We start from the raw sequence: 16,617 nt of genomic DNA, 5'->3' as shown, positions 1-16,617 counted from the left end.
AGGTATCTCTTTCAGTACTACAGAGTACAGTTCTGTAGGCATTCTTTGTTAAGAAAAAAAAAAAGCATTTTAGCAAGTAGAGATACTGTTTCAATCCGTTCCACATATTCAAATGAATTACATTTTACATTTTAGTAAGTTCTATGGATGATTGCTTATGAGATCTTTTGGATAATGTTCCATATTTATATGAAATAAGTGCCAGGCCCAGTGCTCCAATTCCGGAAAGAGCAAAAAGCACATACAGTGCTGTTTCTGCACTGTGTGATGTTAAATCTAATCCCAGAAAGCGCACACTGGCAGCCAGTCCTGGTGTGGTGTCTGGTATCGCTGTTCATGAGAAAACAATAAGAAGTAGTTAGTACATGGCTTGTCAGGAGCATTTTCCTGTGTACAGGTGCATCACTTCTTCCTCACTCTGCACGGCTTTGTAGCGTGGCTCTTCAGTGCTCTGGCAGTAGCTGTGGGTCTCAGGGATCAGCAATTGACACAGCTCTAGCTCAGAGTAATGGTACAGCTGAGGGCTTATAGTGAGCTGCTGGGGCTGAAGGAGACACAAGTAATTCCTGATAGAAATGCTGATAGAAAACCTCCTTTTAAACACCCAAACTGAAGTGGTTGTGGCTCAGTTAATAATATACTTAGTCCAGAGATCACAAGACAAAAAAGAATATTACCAAAGTCTTCTTAGAGAGTAGTCAAAATCATTTCTAAGAAAAATGCAGTGCAGGAGTGCTGAATGGGTGGGATGTGGAAAACGTAATAGAATGCAATAACTTTTTTTGTCTGTTTTGAGGACAGATGCTTAGCTAGGTGTTGGATTTTATGCTAACATAACATTCTGTTTTGGAAACAGAAATGACAGTATGTTCCGCATGAACGTCTTCATTAATAAAGGCTGGTGATTAGGCAGTTTACTACCCCAGCTCTTTAAAAGAATACCGCAGAAAATAGTCTTTTAGGATGACACATCATGGAAGTGCAATTTCTGCTGCACCACTTACCTTCAGACTCCGTTTCCAGACAGGGATGTGGGCCTGCTGCAGGATCTGGAAAGCCATTGCAGCTGATGATCTGTGAGTAGTACCTGGCAGAGGCCTTGGGGAGCCGTGGCAATGTGGGATCCGTGTGATTCACATAGTAGAACCCAAACCTTTCATCAAAGCCTGCTGCCCACTCAAAGTTGTCCATCAGTGACCATGCCGTGTAGCCACGCAGGTCAACACCATCAAGCACGACAGCTGTTAGCAGGAGCAGGCACAGCAGGTTAGTTGAGCAGTCAGGTGACAGGAGTCACCAGCAGGCCAGCAGTGGTGCAAACAGGGTACTACAGAAGGGCACACTGAGTGCAGTGCAGTTACTGCCACGTTTGTCTCACCATCTCCCTGTCCCTACCAGCTGTGTTGCTACAGCTAGTAACGAGCCAGGGCAGCTCAGCCAGCCCATGAAGACTGCTTCTGTTGGCTCCAAAAGTCAGAGCTTTCATTCAAGAAGTGAAGGTTTAACAGAATGATGAGTATTTAAATGTGTTTATGGGGGGGGGGGATCTGTGCTGCTCAAAGTAACAGCAGTGATCAGTTTCTGCTAAAACCCAAAGGCTTTCAACATGGCTGCAGCATAAACCTGTGTATAATTTACAAACCCGGTGCCAGGGATCTGTCAGCTCCTTACAAGTTGCTTTGCTCAGCAGCATCTCCCAACAAGACTGACGTGCAGCTTTAAATGAGCAATCTTACCTTTCAGCGCTTCGTTAATGTAGTTCTGATAGTAATGCATTCGCCAAGTGTCATTGAGATCTATGGCTCCTCTCTCTGATATCCCATTTTCAGTCACATAGATAGGAGGGTTGTTGTACTCCTCCTTTATCCACCTCAGGAGCTTTCGGAAGCCAAAGGGCACCACCTTTAGCCAGAAGGAGCCAGAGTTCAGCCAGCTGCGGTCGGTTACTGAAGCAACACCCCTGCAGAAGAGCACACACTGAGCACAGCACAGCCCCAAGCCTGGCCCTGCATTACTGCTCAGCTGGGAAATCTGACACCAAGCTCTACAGAAAAGTGCACCCAGGTGCAAGCTGTGAAAAGCACCGAGCTGGGGGGAGGTGAAGAGTGCTGGTGTTCACAAGCCCCCAGAAAACACTTCTGATATTTTGTTTTAAAGTTATATTCTGCCTGTAGATAAAAAGCTTCACTTAATCACTTCACGGTTAAATTTACATTTAGCTGTTTGGCTTTAAACTTAATGAAGTTTACTCTGTGTGGGGAGGGAACCAACAACTGTTTACACAGCAAATGGAGTAGTAGTATCTGTAAACCAGGCCACTTTCCCATTTCAAACTGGGGAATGGATGCAGGAAAAATGATAAATGCAGCTGATACCAAATGCTTATGAGACTGATTCCTTCATTTTTAGATGCTCAAGTTTTCCTTGCTCCGTCTTAACAATTCATTTTTTAGTCAGGTCATAACAAAGTAGCTGGCCCACTCTGAACACAGTATCACAAGTACTGTCTGGGGCTATTTTCCCTAATGCTGGTTGTAACAGCTTAATATGAATGTCTCATGGCTTTATTTTCTATTAGTGTACATTGCTCAGTTGGCATAGGCTTCCAAATGTGCATATTTTACTTGACCAACAATTTACAGTCATCTTACCTGTCAGAATCATACGATGGAATAGCAGTAGAATACTCATACTTGTATGTTAAAACTGTAGTATAATGATTTAGACCAAAGTAGTCATATGTGCCTTTAATTCTTTGCTTTTCACTTTCTGTAAATTCTGGAAGTCTGCAACAGAAAACAAAAAGGCATAAGGCCATCAAAATGCAATAAGCACAAAAGAAGGTACTGCGATCTTTCTAGAGGAACATCAGAAAAATCCCATCCATTTGTTATTAAAGCACAGACAGGGTAAAACACAAGCTTTCCTTTCCTTATATGTGTCTAGAAAGAAAGAAAAAAGGAAAAATATTCTTAGCAGAACACTGGCAATGTGATAGATTTAAAAGTAATGAGAAAGACAAATAAATATAATTCAGAGGTGTGAATGAGGCTCAGTGCTTGAGTTCAGTAGTACATCATTTTAAGAACAACTAAAATATATTTGCCCCAGGCAGGCAAAGCACTACATATAGTGCATTACATTTATTATATCACTCTGAACTGCCAACATGCTGCCCACCCCCAGGGTAGAAGCTTGGAGAAATCTCTTTTATATTAGTAAACTTAATTTGCAAGAAAGGTAAAGAGAGAAAAAATATACAATTGGTTTTTCTGTGAGACTGCGCTAAGATTTTTATAGTGCCATTTTCAACAGAATACTTCCTTCTTATCAGAAAAGCAGGTTTTAGCTCAGCAAGTAGAAGCAAAGCAAGCTTGTGCCTGCACTCTTACCGGGAGCTGCTCAGACCCTGGGCCAGGCTGCGTTCCCGAATCCTCGTCTTCATCACTTCATTGTAATCGCCGTTTTTGAAAATGGGATGAGCAAACCAACCTATAAGGAACTAACCCAGGAAACAAGGGAGAAGGATAAACTACGGGTTAAAACTAGGATTTAACTGTTCCTCTCCATAGGCTGCATTATGTATAGTAGCTGGCCCTATAATGAGCACAAAGATACGCAGGAATGCCTGTATTACGGCAGCAAACTTAACGAGCAGCCTAGAGAGCTGTGACCAGATTCTTCTCTACCTGTAAGTATTGTCTGGCAGCATCAAAATCCTCCTGTTTGTGGGGGTTCCTTGGCTCAGCCCAGTCAGAGTTGATGGTGATAGAGATCAGCCCTCCTTGTTTTGCGCGGTAAGTCTCATTGTAGAGGTGCCAGGCTTCTGCATGGGCCTTGATTAGGTTGTGCCCCACCACATAGGGGGCTCGCCCAGGCCTAACAGTGATGCCTGCAGGAACAGCACAGACACTGCAGCAGTTTTCAAGCAGAACAATTCCTAGTTCCAATCTGCTGCTTCCCAGCTTAACACCCAGGACATGCAGAGCTGCCCACCAGTAAATGAACAAGCATGCAGTACCTGGTGCCTTTGAGCCCAGCCATGGGCTGAGATGTATGTGACAGCAGGTCTGCTGAAGGCACAGCTGTCATGCACAGGCTGTGGGGAACCCACATCACCCCCCTGCCCATGCTCTGCTGTCAGTACAGAGAGCAGAAAGCTGTGTGTTCAGGCCAGATCCCAACCCTTCCCTTCTCAAAAATTGTGCTCAGTAGTCTTACCTGGAGCAGCTGCGCCAAAGCCATACCCATAATATGCAATGACGTGGGGTTCATTGATGGTTATCCAAAATTTCACTTTGTCTCCCAATCTCTGGAAAAGGAGCTCAGCATATTCCTTAAAGCTCTGAACTATGGTATCATTCTCCCACCCACCGTTGTCCTGCAGTGCCTGCGGGAGGTCCCAGTGATAGAGAGTGACCTGTAGGGAACGGCAATGAGAGAAAGGGCTCAGCCAGTCATTGATTCACTTTCACAACGAAGGACAAGATAACGGCCTTGTTTGCAGGCATAAGCCCAACTCCATCTGCATTTTTCTAACAGGCACATACAAATCTGCAGTAACCCCAGTGCCTTCTGTCCTGTAGTCGTTTGAGGTCATAGCGATCACTTGCACACTCTGATAAATGCCACTCTGCCAGTGTTCCAGTTCCTTTAGTATGAGGGGGAACGACTCAACCTTCAGGGCCTGCCCAGCTGTCAAGATGAGTCTCTCACTTTCAGTCATACTAAAGCCCACAATAATCATGTGACAGCAGGAATTCAAGTCAGTAAAGAACAGCTGCAGCTACACTGATTCTCAAATGAAGCACAGAGCAGTACAACACCTGCTCTTGAGGGATCTTGAACAGCCTGGGAATTCATAAGGACAAAGAACCTTCAAAGAACTGTGTTGAGTAATCTCAACACAGGAACCACACAGGCAAGTCTGAAAGTGGGGATCTGATCTTTCAACATCAGGATAATTCTCAGCTCCTGCACTCTGTTGGATTTCCAGTCCTTTTTTACAGTTACCTGAGGCGTAATACTGGCTGCCAGAAGAGCATCAATTAGCCTTTCATAGTAGTTCAATCCCATTTCATTGACGTATCTGGTGGTCCCATCTGGGAGAACACGTGACCAGGAGATTGAAAAGCGATAGTGAGACACCTTGAGGCGTTTCAGCATTTCCACATCCTCCTCAATCTTGTGGTAGCTGTCACAAGCTACATCTCCATTGTCACCATTGCTGATTTTCAAAGGAGTGTGAGAGTATTTGTCCCAAATGCTAAGTCCTTTCCCATCTGCTCTCCATGCTCCCTCAATCTGTAAATGAAGATGGGGGAGGGAAGGGAGAAATCATCAGTAAACTCCAAATTGACATCTTGGCCTAGGAAAGAATTCTGCCCGTCAGACTTTGCGGCACCACATAACATTTTGGCTTCTGTGTAAGCCTTGAAACAGTATCATTTTTTGCTGTACTAAACTGGTAAGGTCTCTTGGGCCTCAAGGCACAGAAGTATTACCAAAGTACAATGTCAAAGGAAAGGTGTTGTTTCCCTTCAACCTGCTGATCGGTGTTTGCTTCCCCTTGTGAAATCTCTGCTGCTTTCTCAATTTCCGTGGGATAACCACGCCATTATAAGGGAAAACTTTGAGATGTTTAAGGCAGTTGTTACAGTAACCCTCAAATCACCATAAAACCTAATGTAGAAGCTGTGTCTCATCCAAAACGAATTAACTGTCCATGAGTGTCTGAAGAGTCAGTCTTTGTTTCCTAACCTGATATGCAGATGTTGCTACACCCCAGAAAAAGTTCTTTGGAAACTCTCCATATAAGAATTCATCTTCTTTTGGCAATGGGATACCATTGTTGCGGATGATTTCTGCGTAGTACACAGCCGAGCGCCTTGGGGTTCTCGGCCTGTTGGGATCATCAAAATCAACCTCGTGCAATCCAAATCTTGGCTCATAACCATTCAACCATTCAAAGAAATCCATAAAAGACCACGCATTGTATCCTCTCAGATTAACACCGTCCAGTTTGTAAGCTGAAAGACCAGAAACAATGGGAGAACATCAGTGATGTTTCACACATATAACAAACCACAAGGAATTCACTTGCAAACACATACACACTTTCAGCTTCATCAAGCTATCTCTGAACAAAAAGGACCACAACAGACTTCACATCTGGAGGATACAGAATACAAATGGCTACACAAAGGAGATCATAAAAAAACCCACTACGTTTATATTGCACTCAGAATATTAAAAGAACAGCAGAAGATGCTTTTAAAAATGACATCTCAGAGGAAAATTGTGACAGGAATCTAGAGGGGAGATACACAACACAAAATAAAAGCAAACATTTGTACCTTTTAAAGCTTCATCTATGTATGTTTTGTAGTAAAGTATCCTGGTTTGGTCATCAACATCCGATTCGGTCTTTAGCCCCACTCCGTTCTCAATGATGTACATTGGGGGATTGCCATACTCTTCCTTGATCCAGTTCAGCAGCCTCCTCAGCCCCCAGGCCACAGCCCGATGGCCATCAAGAGCTGACGTAGGCCAGGAGCTGTCAACATCTGTTGATATTTCCTGGTCGTACTCATAAGAGAAGGGATTCAGGCGGGTTGTTGCATGGGTTACAAGTTTGGCAGTGTAGGTGTTGAAACAGAAAACATCCGCTGTGCCCCTGATGTACTCACGCTCTTCAGCTGTGAAAACTGGTAGGCGGGATGATGGCAGGTTTTGCAGCTCACTCCTGTTTCCAACTTTCCATTTCATGACCTCAGGGTAGTCCCCATTTTTGAAAACTGGATGTGCAAACCACCCCGCCAAAAACTGCATGTACCTGTCTGCAGCTTCTAAGTCCCTGGGGTTGCTGGGTGTCTTTGGCTCAATCCAATCTATATTGAGACACAGAGAAATGATTCCTCCCTGACTCGCTCTGTATTTGTCATCGTACGTGTGGTAGACTCTGGCGTGGGCTTTCAGTAAGGTGTGTGCCACTTCGTAGGGAGCATCACCAGGATTATTGACATTGGGTGGGAATTCCCCCGTCCCATAGCTAACCCAAGCAATAACTTGGGGTTCGTTGAAAGTAAGCCAGAACTTCACCCTGTCCCCAAAGGTCTGGAAACAGAAGTCTGCAAAACTGTCAAACAGTTCAATGAGCTCACTGCTCTCCCAGCCACCAATGTCCTGGAGAGCTTGTGGCAGGTCCCAGTGGTACAGCGTGACGATTGGAGTGATGTTGTTTGCCACCAGCCCGTCAATGAGACGGTTATAGTAATCAACACCATGGCTGTTTACTGAATTGTTCCTTCCGTTGGGGAAGATTCGAGGCCAGGACAGAGAGAAACGATAGTTCTTTACCCCCAAGGCTCTCAGCAGGTAAATGTCTTCCTCTACCTTGTTGTAGCTATTACAAGCTATATCTCCAGTGTCATTGTTTTTTATGTTTCCTGGGACATGGGTGAAGTTATCCCAAACACTGGGTCCTTTGCCATCCGCATCCCAACCTCCCTCAATCTGGTATGCAGAAGACGACACACCCCATGTGAAGTCCTCTGGGAACGTCCCATAAAAGTACATGTCTCTTTCAAAGTCTGTTTGGGATGAAAACTTCTCCCAGACAACCTTTGACTTGGAGGGAACTTCTGATGCTGGTAGACTCGGCAACTTTGATGGTGTGGGTAGGCCAAATACCACCGATGCAGAACTTCTGTCTGAGGCTTGGGACGGGAAACCATTGTTTTCAATAACAGTGGAATAGAAATAAGCACTTGCCCTGGGAGTCCTTGGTCTGTTGCTATCTTCAAAATTCACGTGATGTAGCCCAAATTTTAGGCTGTAGCCCTCTGGGCCTTCAAAGCCATCAACCAGGGATCGAGCAATGTATGACTGAACATCAACTGCATCCAGTTTTACCGCTGTCATAGAAACAGTACAAGACTCTGTTAATCACTCGAACGCTCTCTGAATGCAGCAGAGCAGAACACAAGCACACAGCTGAGGATAACAACAGGGTGACAGCCAAACATCTACGAATTGTGTTCGGGTAAAAGAAAACAAAACAATTAGAGTATTTGGCAAGAAAAGCCATGATCACTATATCAGGAGCCAGTCAAAGACTTCGTGATAAAAACATACCAGAAAATAAGTATTTGAGTAAAGCCCACTTGTGCCATGAGTACTCCCTTCCCTATGTTCTAGCTTTCAAGAACAACTCATCAGCTTAAGTATACAGTGCTCTTTTATATTTACCACTGCAGTTAAATTGAAACATAATATGTATGTAGTGCTTGTCTAGCTTCCCTTGGCACACAGGAATTCATTTCTGCAGGACACAATACTTAGTACCATCAGAGACAAGTCTAGCATCCTTCCTCATACTGCCTACAGTAAAGCACGCTCTTTCTTATTCCAGAAAAGTTCACTTTCCATAGGCAGTCCATGTTCCTTTTGCAGAGGCAAAACAGCAATGCTAAATGCTGTTTTCTGCAGCTCTTCTATCAGCATGCTGAGAACTAGGTCAACAGGATCAAAAGCTGTACAGTGATCATCAACATAATGAATACATTATATTCAATATAATGCTATTGATTTGTGTATCTGAAGAAAGCATACTAAAATATCTATTCAAAATCTCAAATTTCTATACTTGAAAAGGACTTCAGTTACCAGTATTAATTTTTGTTAAGCTGATACACAGTTTGCAAAGATAAAGGCATAGACTGAATCTTTCCCAAAATAATTGAGATATAAGTATCTCCCTAAAAATTCTAACTTGCCGTGGTGCAGGATGCTATCAGTTAGATCTGCCGAATCAGTAAAGACATCATTCAGTCCCATCTATGAGATCTCTGCAGGTAAGAGCCTGCCTTGAGCCAAATTGTTTTCAAAGGTACTGAAGTAGGTAAACAGTTTTCACTGAGAGACTGGCTTTAGGTTGTATTTGTACCTATGAAAAACCTCTTCCAGTACCTAGACAGAGCTCCATATCTGGTCACTGGATAGGCTGGAATTTATGACACTGTACATAAGAGGTGGCCCACCTCAGGTTACTATACAAATGGTGATGTTTTAAAGCTAATCACTGTGGGAGTGACAGAATAACTAGTTGCCAACATTTTAATTTAAAAAAAAAAGAAAACCAAAAAGCATACCTTTTAGAGCCTCATTGATGTATCGGCGGAAATAATCCACTCGCAGAGTGTCATTAATAAGGTCCCCGGTGGCTTCTGTTGGCATACCATTTCCTGCTATGTAAATTGGGACCTTTGCCCCTGTATATTCCTGGGACACAAACTTCAGCAGCCTTCTTAATCCCCACGGGACCACATGGATTGAAGAAGAGGCAGTCGTTGGCCACGAAGGATCTACGTGCAAAGAGAAGTTCCCAATGCTTTCGTATCCAGGTGTGCAGGTACCACTAGCCACAGCACTAACCAGGTGGGAAGTGTAATGGGAAAGGCCAAAAAAGTCTGCCGTTCCTTTCACCCAGGTTTTCTCCTCCTCCGTAAACACAGGCAGCTGCGCAACTGTGGTGGAGCACTGCTGGTTTACTTCCTGGATCTGAGCCTTCAGGATATCTGGGTAGTCACCGTCAACAAATACAGGGTGAGCAAACCAGCCAAGCGTGAACTGCAGGTACCTCTCTGATGCCTTCACATCCTCAGAGTTGGTTGGAGTCTGGGGTTCAGCCCAATCCGAGTTCAGCACCAGCCCTACCTTGCCCTGCTGCTGAGAACGGTGCCTGTCATTATACAGGTGCCAGACCTTAGCATGAGCCTTGAGAATTGTGTGAGCCACCTGGGGGCAGAAAGCAGAGGAATACGTGTCTCACTGCTTTGCACAACACTGCATTAACACTGCCTTGTGAGAAAGACATCCCCATGTGAAACAAGAGAACTTGACAAAACAAATAATTGTGGGCAGAGAGTACAGCAGGGTTTGGATTAAGTATAAGAATCTGGCTGATTTCAGAGCAGAAAATAACATCCATAGCATCCATTAGTAATACATTAAGGAATGCGTTTGCTTGGGAGCATCATAAGTCCAGAAAGCAAACAACTGTCTCAGATTAGGCTCAAGCATCGTTAAAATTTGCAGAATCTGAGGAACACAACGACGGCAGCTGTAGGATCCTATGTCCCTACCTTGTAAGATGCTATTCCTGGATCGGTGATTCCTGGAGGATGCTCTCCGGTGCCATAGCCAGCATAGCTGATAACCCAAGGCTCGTGGAACGTAACCCAAAACTTGACCCGATCCCCAAAAGTGGCAAAGCAGAAGTCTGCATAGCTTGCAAAAGCATCTATGATACTGTCATTCTGCCAGCCACCAAGAACCTGAAGAGCCTGGGGGAGGTCCCAGTGGAAAAGAGTCACCATGGGCTCAATGTTAGCCTCTAGCAACCTGTCAATTAATTGGTTGTAATAATCCACACCCTTGATGCTGATGGTTTCATTGGTGCCAGCAGGGAAAATTCTAGGCCAGGCTATAGAAAACTTGTACAGCTGGGGATGAAGACCTCTAAGCAAATAAACATCATAGCTAGTTTTGTGGTAGCTGTCACATGCCACATCTGTTGTTTGGTTCATGTAGACATGACCTTCGTGCCCAAACCGATCCCAGATGCTCTCTCCTTTCCCATCCTCTGCCCAGGCTCCTTCAACATTAAAGGCACCTGTTGACGTGCCCCAGAGGAAACCACTTGGGAAAACATCTTGCAGGAAAGTATCCCTCTCCAATTCGGACTGGTTAGCAAACATTTCCCAAATTGTTTGATAGGAGGAGCGAGGGGCAGCAATTGCATTCTCTTGTAGAGTATATGTTTTGCTGAAAATAGAATAAAAAAGAGTTACAACCTCAAGGTGGATGCCAGTGCCACAGAATTTGCAGACAAGGAGCATAAATAATTGTTGGCTTCTCATTCAGCTCACATATGCCAGTTAGGGAACGGCCACTTTGTCACCCAACCAATCCAACCTCCTGCCATCCAGCTGGCAGATGAAGGAGAAGTGCAATAAACTACCTGCAGAGCACCTCAAGTGCTATGTATCTCGTGCACTTCTCAGCAGATAGATTTTCAAATTTCATTAAACTAGGTCAAAGACACAAACAAAATCCTTGCAGTGTGCAGCAATTTCACACGCTCACAAGTCTTCACAGGATAACCTAAAACCAATCAATCCTGCCTCACTGGTCCCTAGCTTCTTCCTGTGCAATGACATTCCCTACAACTCTGTAGGCACAATTGGCTTCTCACATAGGACAGTTACTATTCTATGGTTTTAATTTAATTTTATATATATATATACACACATAATATAAATTCATATATACTATGTAGATGAAAAAAGAACAGTATGCTTGGAATATATGCCTGCTATTACTGTCTTGAAGGTGCAATCTGGGTAACTAAGGATGAAGGAGAGACAGTTACATTTCCTGAAATAGCAGGTTAGAAGATGGCCTGTAACAGCAAGAGACTGGACTGGGCACAAAGGCTTTCCCCTGCATTCCTTTAAGCAGCTGACAGCGATTTTACCACTACAACCGTCTTCTGTCTGCCTAGCACACTTGCTTCTAAAGGATACCAATGTATTACAGTGTGTGATTTAAGGGAAAAGAACTTTAGGTACCTTAAAGCATGAGATGAGAAGTCCAAGAATTCATTCACATCATATCCAATTGTACGTGCCTTCTCTTTATTAATAGCTGAAAACAAACAACAGATGGATAAATATCACAGACTGGATGACATTACTCGTGTATACAATTACATCTTTTGAAACAAGGCTTTTTTTTTTTTTTTTCCAATAACTAATAGCTGTTTTTCTCAGATTTAGTATGTTGTGTTGTTTGTTGTTTTTTGCCAGGAAAAAAAAAAAAAAACAACCCAAAAAAACCAAAACAACAACAACAACAAAACAAACCTGTAAGATTATTTAACTTAATAGCAATGGTCTGGAAAGGACAATTACATAATTTTCCATTCAGAGCCCAGCTACAGAACTCTTCTACTTCTTAAACCATGTCGCTTACCAGTGACAATGGCAGCTACTGGTACGAATGGATTCTCTTCCAAGGAATCACAATCAAGGAAATTCAGACTAAAAAGCAATACTTCTACGTCCTTCCAGACTTTCTGCAAAACAAGAATTCAAAGAGAGATTTCTATTTTTAAAAATATTTATTGGTTTTCCAAAGATGACATGTGGGAAGTTTCCATTTCTTGCTCTTCACTTCTGGCTAGGCCATCACCCTCTGATTTATAGGGAATAAGTGTCCTGCTACAGATACACAGAGCAAAACTGTTAACAAAGAGCCTGACATGCTCCTTCTCAGGCTGGTAGTGCATATGCTACATAATCATGAGCAAGGCAGATCATCTCTGTGCTCATCCCTGCAGACACGTGCACCTAGGTGCTGAATGACTTACAACAGTACCTTAGTTGTCTACTACTGCAAATTATCCATTACTTCAAATTCAGCGTGAGATCCCCTCTAAGTTACTTTTTTGCAAAATAAGCTGTTACAGATGGCTTGCAAAGTTCAGTAGAACTGTAAGAACAATGATGGATTTCTCCTATCTGCTCTACCCTATTACTAGAGTTTTAACTCCACATCCATGAAGTTCAGTGTTCATTTTCACACTGTGCATAATGTTACCTGGAATTCACTCATTTTCAGGTGGAAATCTGTTTCATTTCCACACCTGTACTGAAGGCGAAGAGACAGGAAGTCCACGGAATCCTGGAAACAAGAAAGGGAAAATGATCATCCTATTGGAAAATTATTGCAGGCATTCTCTTCAAAATATAGAAGTTGCTAGATGTTTGATACAGGCACTGCTGGAGTAAGAAGCCAGAAAGATACACAGAACCCTGGAAAATACGAGTACAAAGCGGACGCTGTACGAGAAGATGCATTTTGTGCCTTTCCTTCTAAACAAACCTAAATTTTAGAAGCACTAGAGTTTAAAAAATCATTGTAAGAATATTTTATGCATTTAATATTCCTCATTTCCAATTGATTGTTTAAATTGGCAAGACTGAAGAGTCTCTGATTAATCAGATAGAGAAACCTTTGTTGCCGTATGACTCAGGGTGGCCTTATCAATAATCCTTTGGGGAAAGACCATTTCAGAAATCTTTAGTCATTGCACACTACAGATGTTACTTTACTAAAAGTCCACAAGTTCAAAGGAATAGATAGCATTCTTTTATTCAACCAGTTGCTGAAGCTGGGATTGAACAAACAAACTGACAAGCCTTCCATTTATTTTTCAGTCCAAGAGTTTTTTCTAGTTCAGTCAGCTCCTTCAGTACAACTTTCCTCCTCCTATGAAGCACACCTTGCCTATATCCTTGAAATGTCACACCTATTTCTCCTCATTATTTGTCCTATCATTAAATTTGGAAGGACGAGCCAAATGCCTGCATTGTCATTTGTTCACTGCATCCCACATCAACGTGCTCTAGGCAAAAAGAACTACTAATGAGGGGTTTGGTCTTTACCAAAGAAGGGATGTCATCACCTTTATGGAGATGAGTCACATTGCGCCATCTCGGTTCTAGACCACTTTTAGCATAGCTCAGGCTGTGCTTCAACACATTAAATAGATTTTTTTTTTAAATAGCAGTTATTTTAAATGGAGTAATTTTTATTTGGTTGTGCATTAAATAGACCTGCAAATAAAAAAGCAGTGGGTACAGTTTTTGCAGACAGCTTGGTATTTAAGCACCTATACTGCTAAAACTGCCAAATATATGAGAGAAAATATGCCTCCATGTTTTTAAATCAGTGCTTACTAGCCAAGAAAGGATGTTGAAGTAATTCTTAAAATCAGAGAACTTCACATAATTGAGAAAATCAAAAAGTAAAATGTACCACATTGGACAACTAAACTCGTATATAGCTTGCAATACATCACTTAATCCTCTGCATAAAAATCAAGTGCAACAAAATCAAATTTAAATTGGAAATAATTCTCATTAAGGTGTTACCTGAAGAGAAACTGAAAGCAGCTCAGATGAAGTCCTATCCAAGGGAAGATCCATTCCTAAAGCAATGGACAGCTTTCCACCTTGGGAAACCAAACCAAACCAAACAAAAGCACGATCTATCAGTAGTGCAGGAAATGCAAATAGAAATAAAATACCACTGTAGATATTTTACAATCAAGTAAGACATATAATTTGAAAGCATTTTTTATTATCGAGATACTTTATCTTAAAAGTAACCATCTTGCTTCACAAATGCTTTTTTTTTTTTTTCTTTTTTATCTTGTCAGTACATTTCACTTGAAATAAATGAGAGATGCCATTTTAAAGCATAGTCAGTTTGTTTCACTGGCTTTTATAAGTACATTTTCAAAGTTTTCCACCCTTGGGTAGAAAGCTGGTAGATAAATTGGACCACATTCTTCAGATCTGGGCTTTTAAAGATGCATCCCTTGGGAAATATCTTAATGAAAAAGCCAACTCCCATCATGCTGAAGACAGACAGCTACTTAAATGGATGGCAAAATGTTCCCCTCCCTAAAATGGAACAGTGGCAATTGCAATTTCAATAATCAGTGACACTGAAACATGTAAGAAGACTTTGAAAATGAGGTGATTAATCAGGAATTAAGGATTTTTCCTAGACAATACATTTAAGGTTTGATATACAAGCAGTACAAGACTACTGTTATTCCAGGGTACCAACTGGCTTTTAATAAGGACCCTCAATAAGCACATAGATGAGTCCTTCGGAGACAAAGCAGGTACAAGTATGGTAACATCTGTTTTTAAAGTACCAGTTTCTGCTGCTGAAATTAACCTGAGCCTTCTTAATGCTTAAAAAGAATACATGTCAGTATACACACAGAGATACTTACCTATGTTCTCCCTGACTACTTTGGCTGTCATTTTAAGCAAAATGCCATTACTAGTAATTGAAGAACAATTATGAAAATAAGGTGTTTGAAGAAATCCATTACTCAAATATTTCTAAGTAATTCTGCTGATAGAATCACAGAGATCACACGTAACAAATTGTGCGAAGGTCATATACAAAATCCCTCCCCCTGTTCTTACCTGACACAGAGTATTTCTCATGGTAAACTCTGTAAGCTCTTTCATGAGCAGCAGCCAGGGCCTGGACACGGGCCTGGAGGTCACTGTAAGGCAGGCTTCCCAGGAGCTCAGGCAGGTCACTGAAGGTGAGCCACATATCAGCCAGGCCTCCAAAAGCATAGAAACTGAACTCTGCATAGTCCACAAAAAGGTCAGCAAAAGAGCTCGCCTTCCTGCCCACAGCCACACTATCAGGAACACCCCTGTGATGGAGAACGACCACTGGCCCGAGGTCTGCAGCAACCAGCATCTTGAGCAGCTCCTGGTAGCATCGCACTTGAGCTTCATCTGGCTTCTTGGCATCCCCGTCAGGAAGGATGCGCGCCCACGGCAGGAAGACTTTGTAATGTGTTACCCCAATCTCACGGAGGTGGGAGAAGTACTGGGGCAGTTGGGAAATCACAGCATCTTGCTGACAGAAGTCATCACGGGCTTCAGGCACAGTAGGGTCCAAAGCTTCTTTGGGTAGAATGTGGCTCTGCAGATGCAGTCTGTGCGCTGATGTGGTAGGCAGAGGCCCAGCAATGGCAACAAAGTTCTGAGCTGATTCCCCATCTCTCCCAAAGCTAGCAGAGACTAACAAGAACAAGACAACTGTCTTACAAACCAGCTCCATTTCTGGACCTGGCTCACAAACATTGCGTCCACATTATTTATATTATAGTAGCAGTAATATTTAACTGCAGTTATCTGTTTTGCACTTGAGTGCTCCCAGAAACAGCTGACACTCAAATGATAACAAATCAGGACTTTCAATTGATAGATGAACAAATAAATAGATGTTCTGGATGCAAAAGGTAACAAAAGCAGAATCACCTACTTGGCTGCGGCTGGTGACACCAATGCCTGGTGTCATCAGGTAACACCTTGGCTGGTGTCACCAATTGGTGACACCAATGAGGAGGCACATTTGTGCTGTAATTCTTGGGTGCATGAAGGAAATCTGAGAAGGCAGCATCTTACCTCCATTTGGAAAAGTTTTTGTTACAGTTGTTGTTACATAAATTCAAGAAGCAGATACACTGTGTGTCCCCATGCTAATAACAATATTATTTTATTGCTTACCAAAGTGCTCTTTCCTTCAGCCTTGAGAATACTTTATCTGTCAGTAGGGTGAGTGCACAGAGATCTCTTACCCAAATTGCTGCAACAAGGAGATAACTTCACAGCTCTACATGCAAATACAGCAAAATTGAAGAGTTGAGATCGTGCTCTGGCAGAGCACAGTGGGTCGTTGTTGGCGGTGCAGAGTCCGGTTGGAGGCCTGTAACTAGCGGTGTTCCTCAGGGGTCGGTGCTGGGCCCGGTCTTGTTCAACATCTTCATCAGTGACCTTGATGAGGGGATAGTGGCCACCATCAGCAAGTTTGCTGATGATACGAAGTTGGGAGGATTGGCTGACATGCCTGGAGGCTTTGCTGCCATTCAGCAAGACCTGGACAGGCTGGAGAGCTGGGCAAAAAAAAGCGGATGAGGTTTAACAAAAGCAAGTGTAGAGTCTTGCA

At 42.8% G+C, this 16,617-nt stretch overlaps 1 protein-coding gene across 1 annotated transcript; it reads right to left on the bottom strand.

Moving 5' to 3' along the window:
• Positions 1–124: 124 nt before the first annotated feature.
• LOC306949183 (lactase/phlorizin hydrolase-like) lies at positions 125–15,729 on the bottom strand (the record flags this gene model as incomplete). The annotated part of the gene is made up of 17 exons (XM_079538961.1): positions 125–330; positions 1,005–1,241; positions 1,737–1,960; positions 2,652–2,786; positions 3,393–3,502; positions 3,690–3,892; positions 4,222–4,420; positions 5,014–5,304; positions 5,761–6,029; positions 6,357–7,916; positions 9,153–9,798; positions 10,146–10,827; positions 11,634–11,709; positions 12,037–12,139; positions 12,664–12,747; positions 14,001–14,080; positions 15,075–15,729. 17 exons carry the CDS (start codon positions 15,727–15,729, stop codon positions 125–127), a joined length of 5,760 nt encoding a protein of 1,919 aa, XP_079395087.1.
• Positions 15,730–16,617: the final 888 nt, after the last annotated feature.

Source organism: Tetrao urogallus, assembly GCF_951394365.1.
Source record: "Tetrao urogallus genome assembly, chromosome: 8".
Lineage (NCBI taxonomy): Eukaryota > Metazoa > Chordata > Aves > Galliformes > Phasianidae > Tetrao > Tetrao urogallus.
The sequence above is the reverse complement of the archived record's forward strand: the minus strand, read 5'-3'. Positions and strand labels throughout refer to the sequence as shown.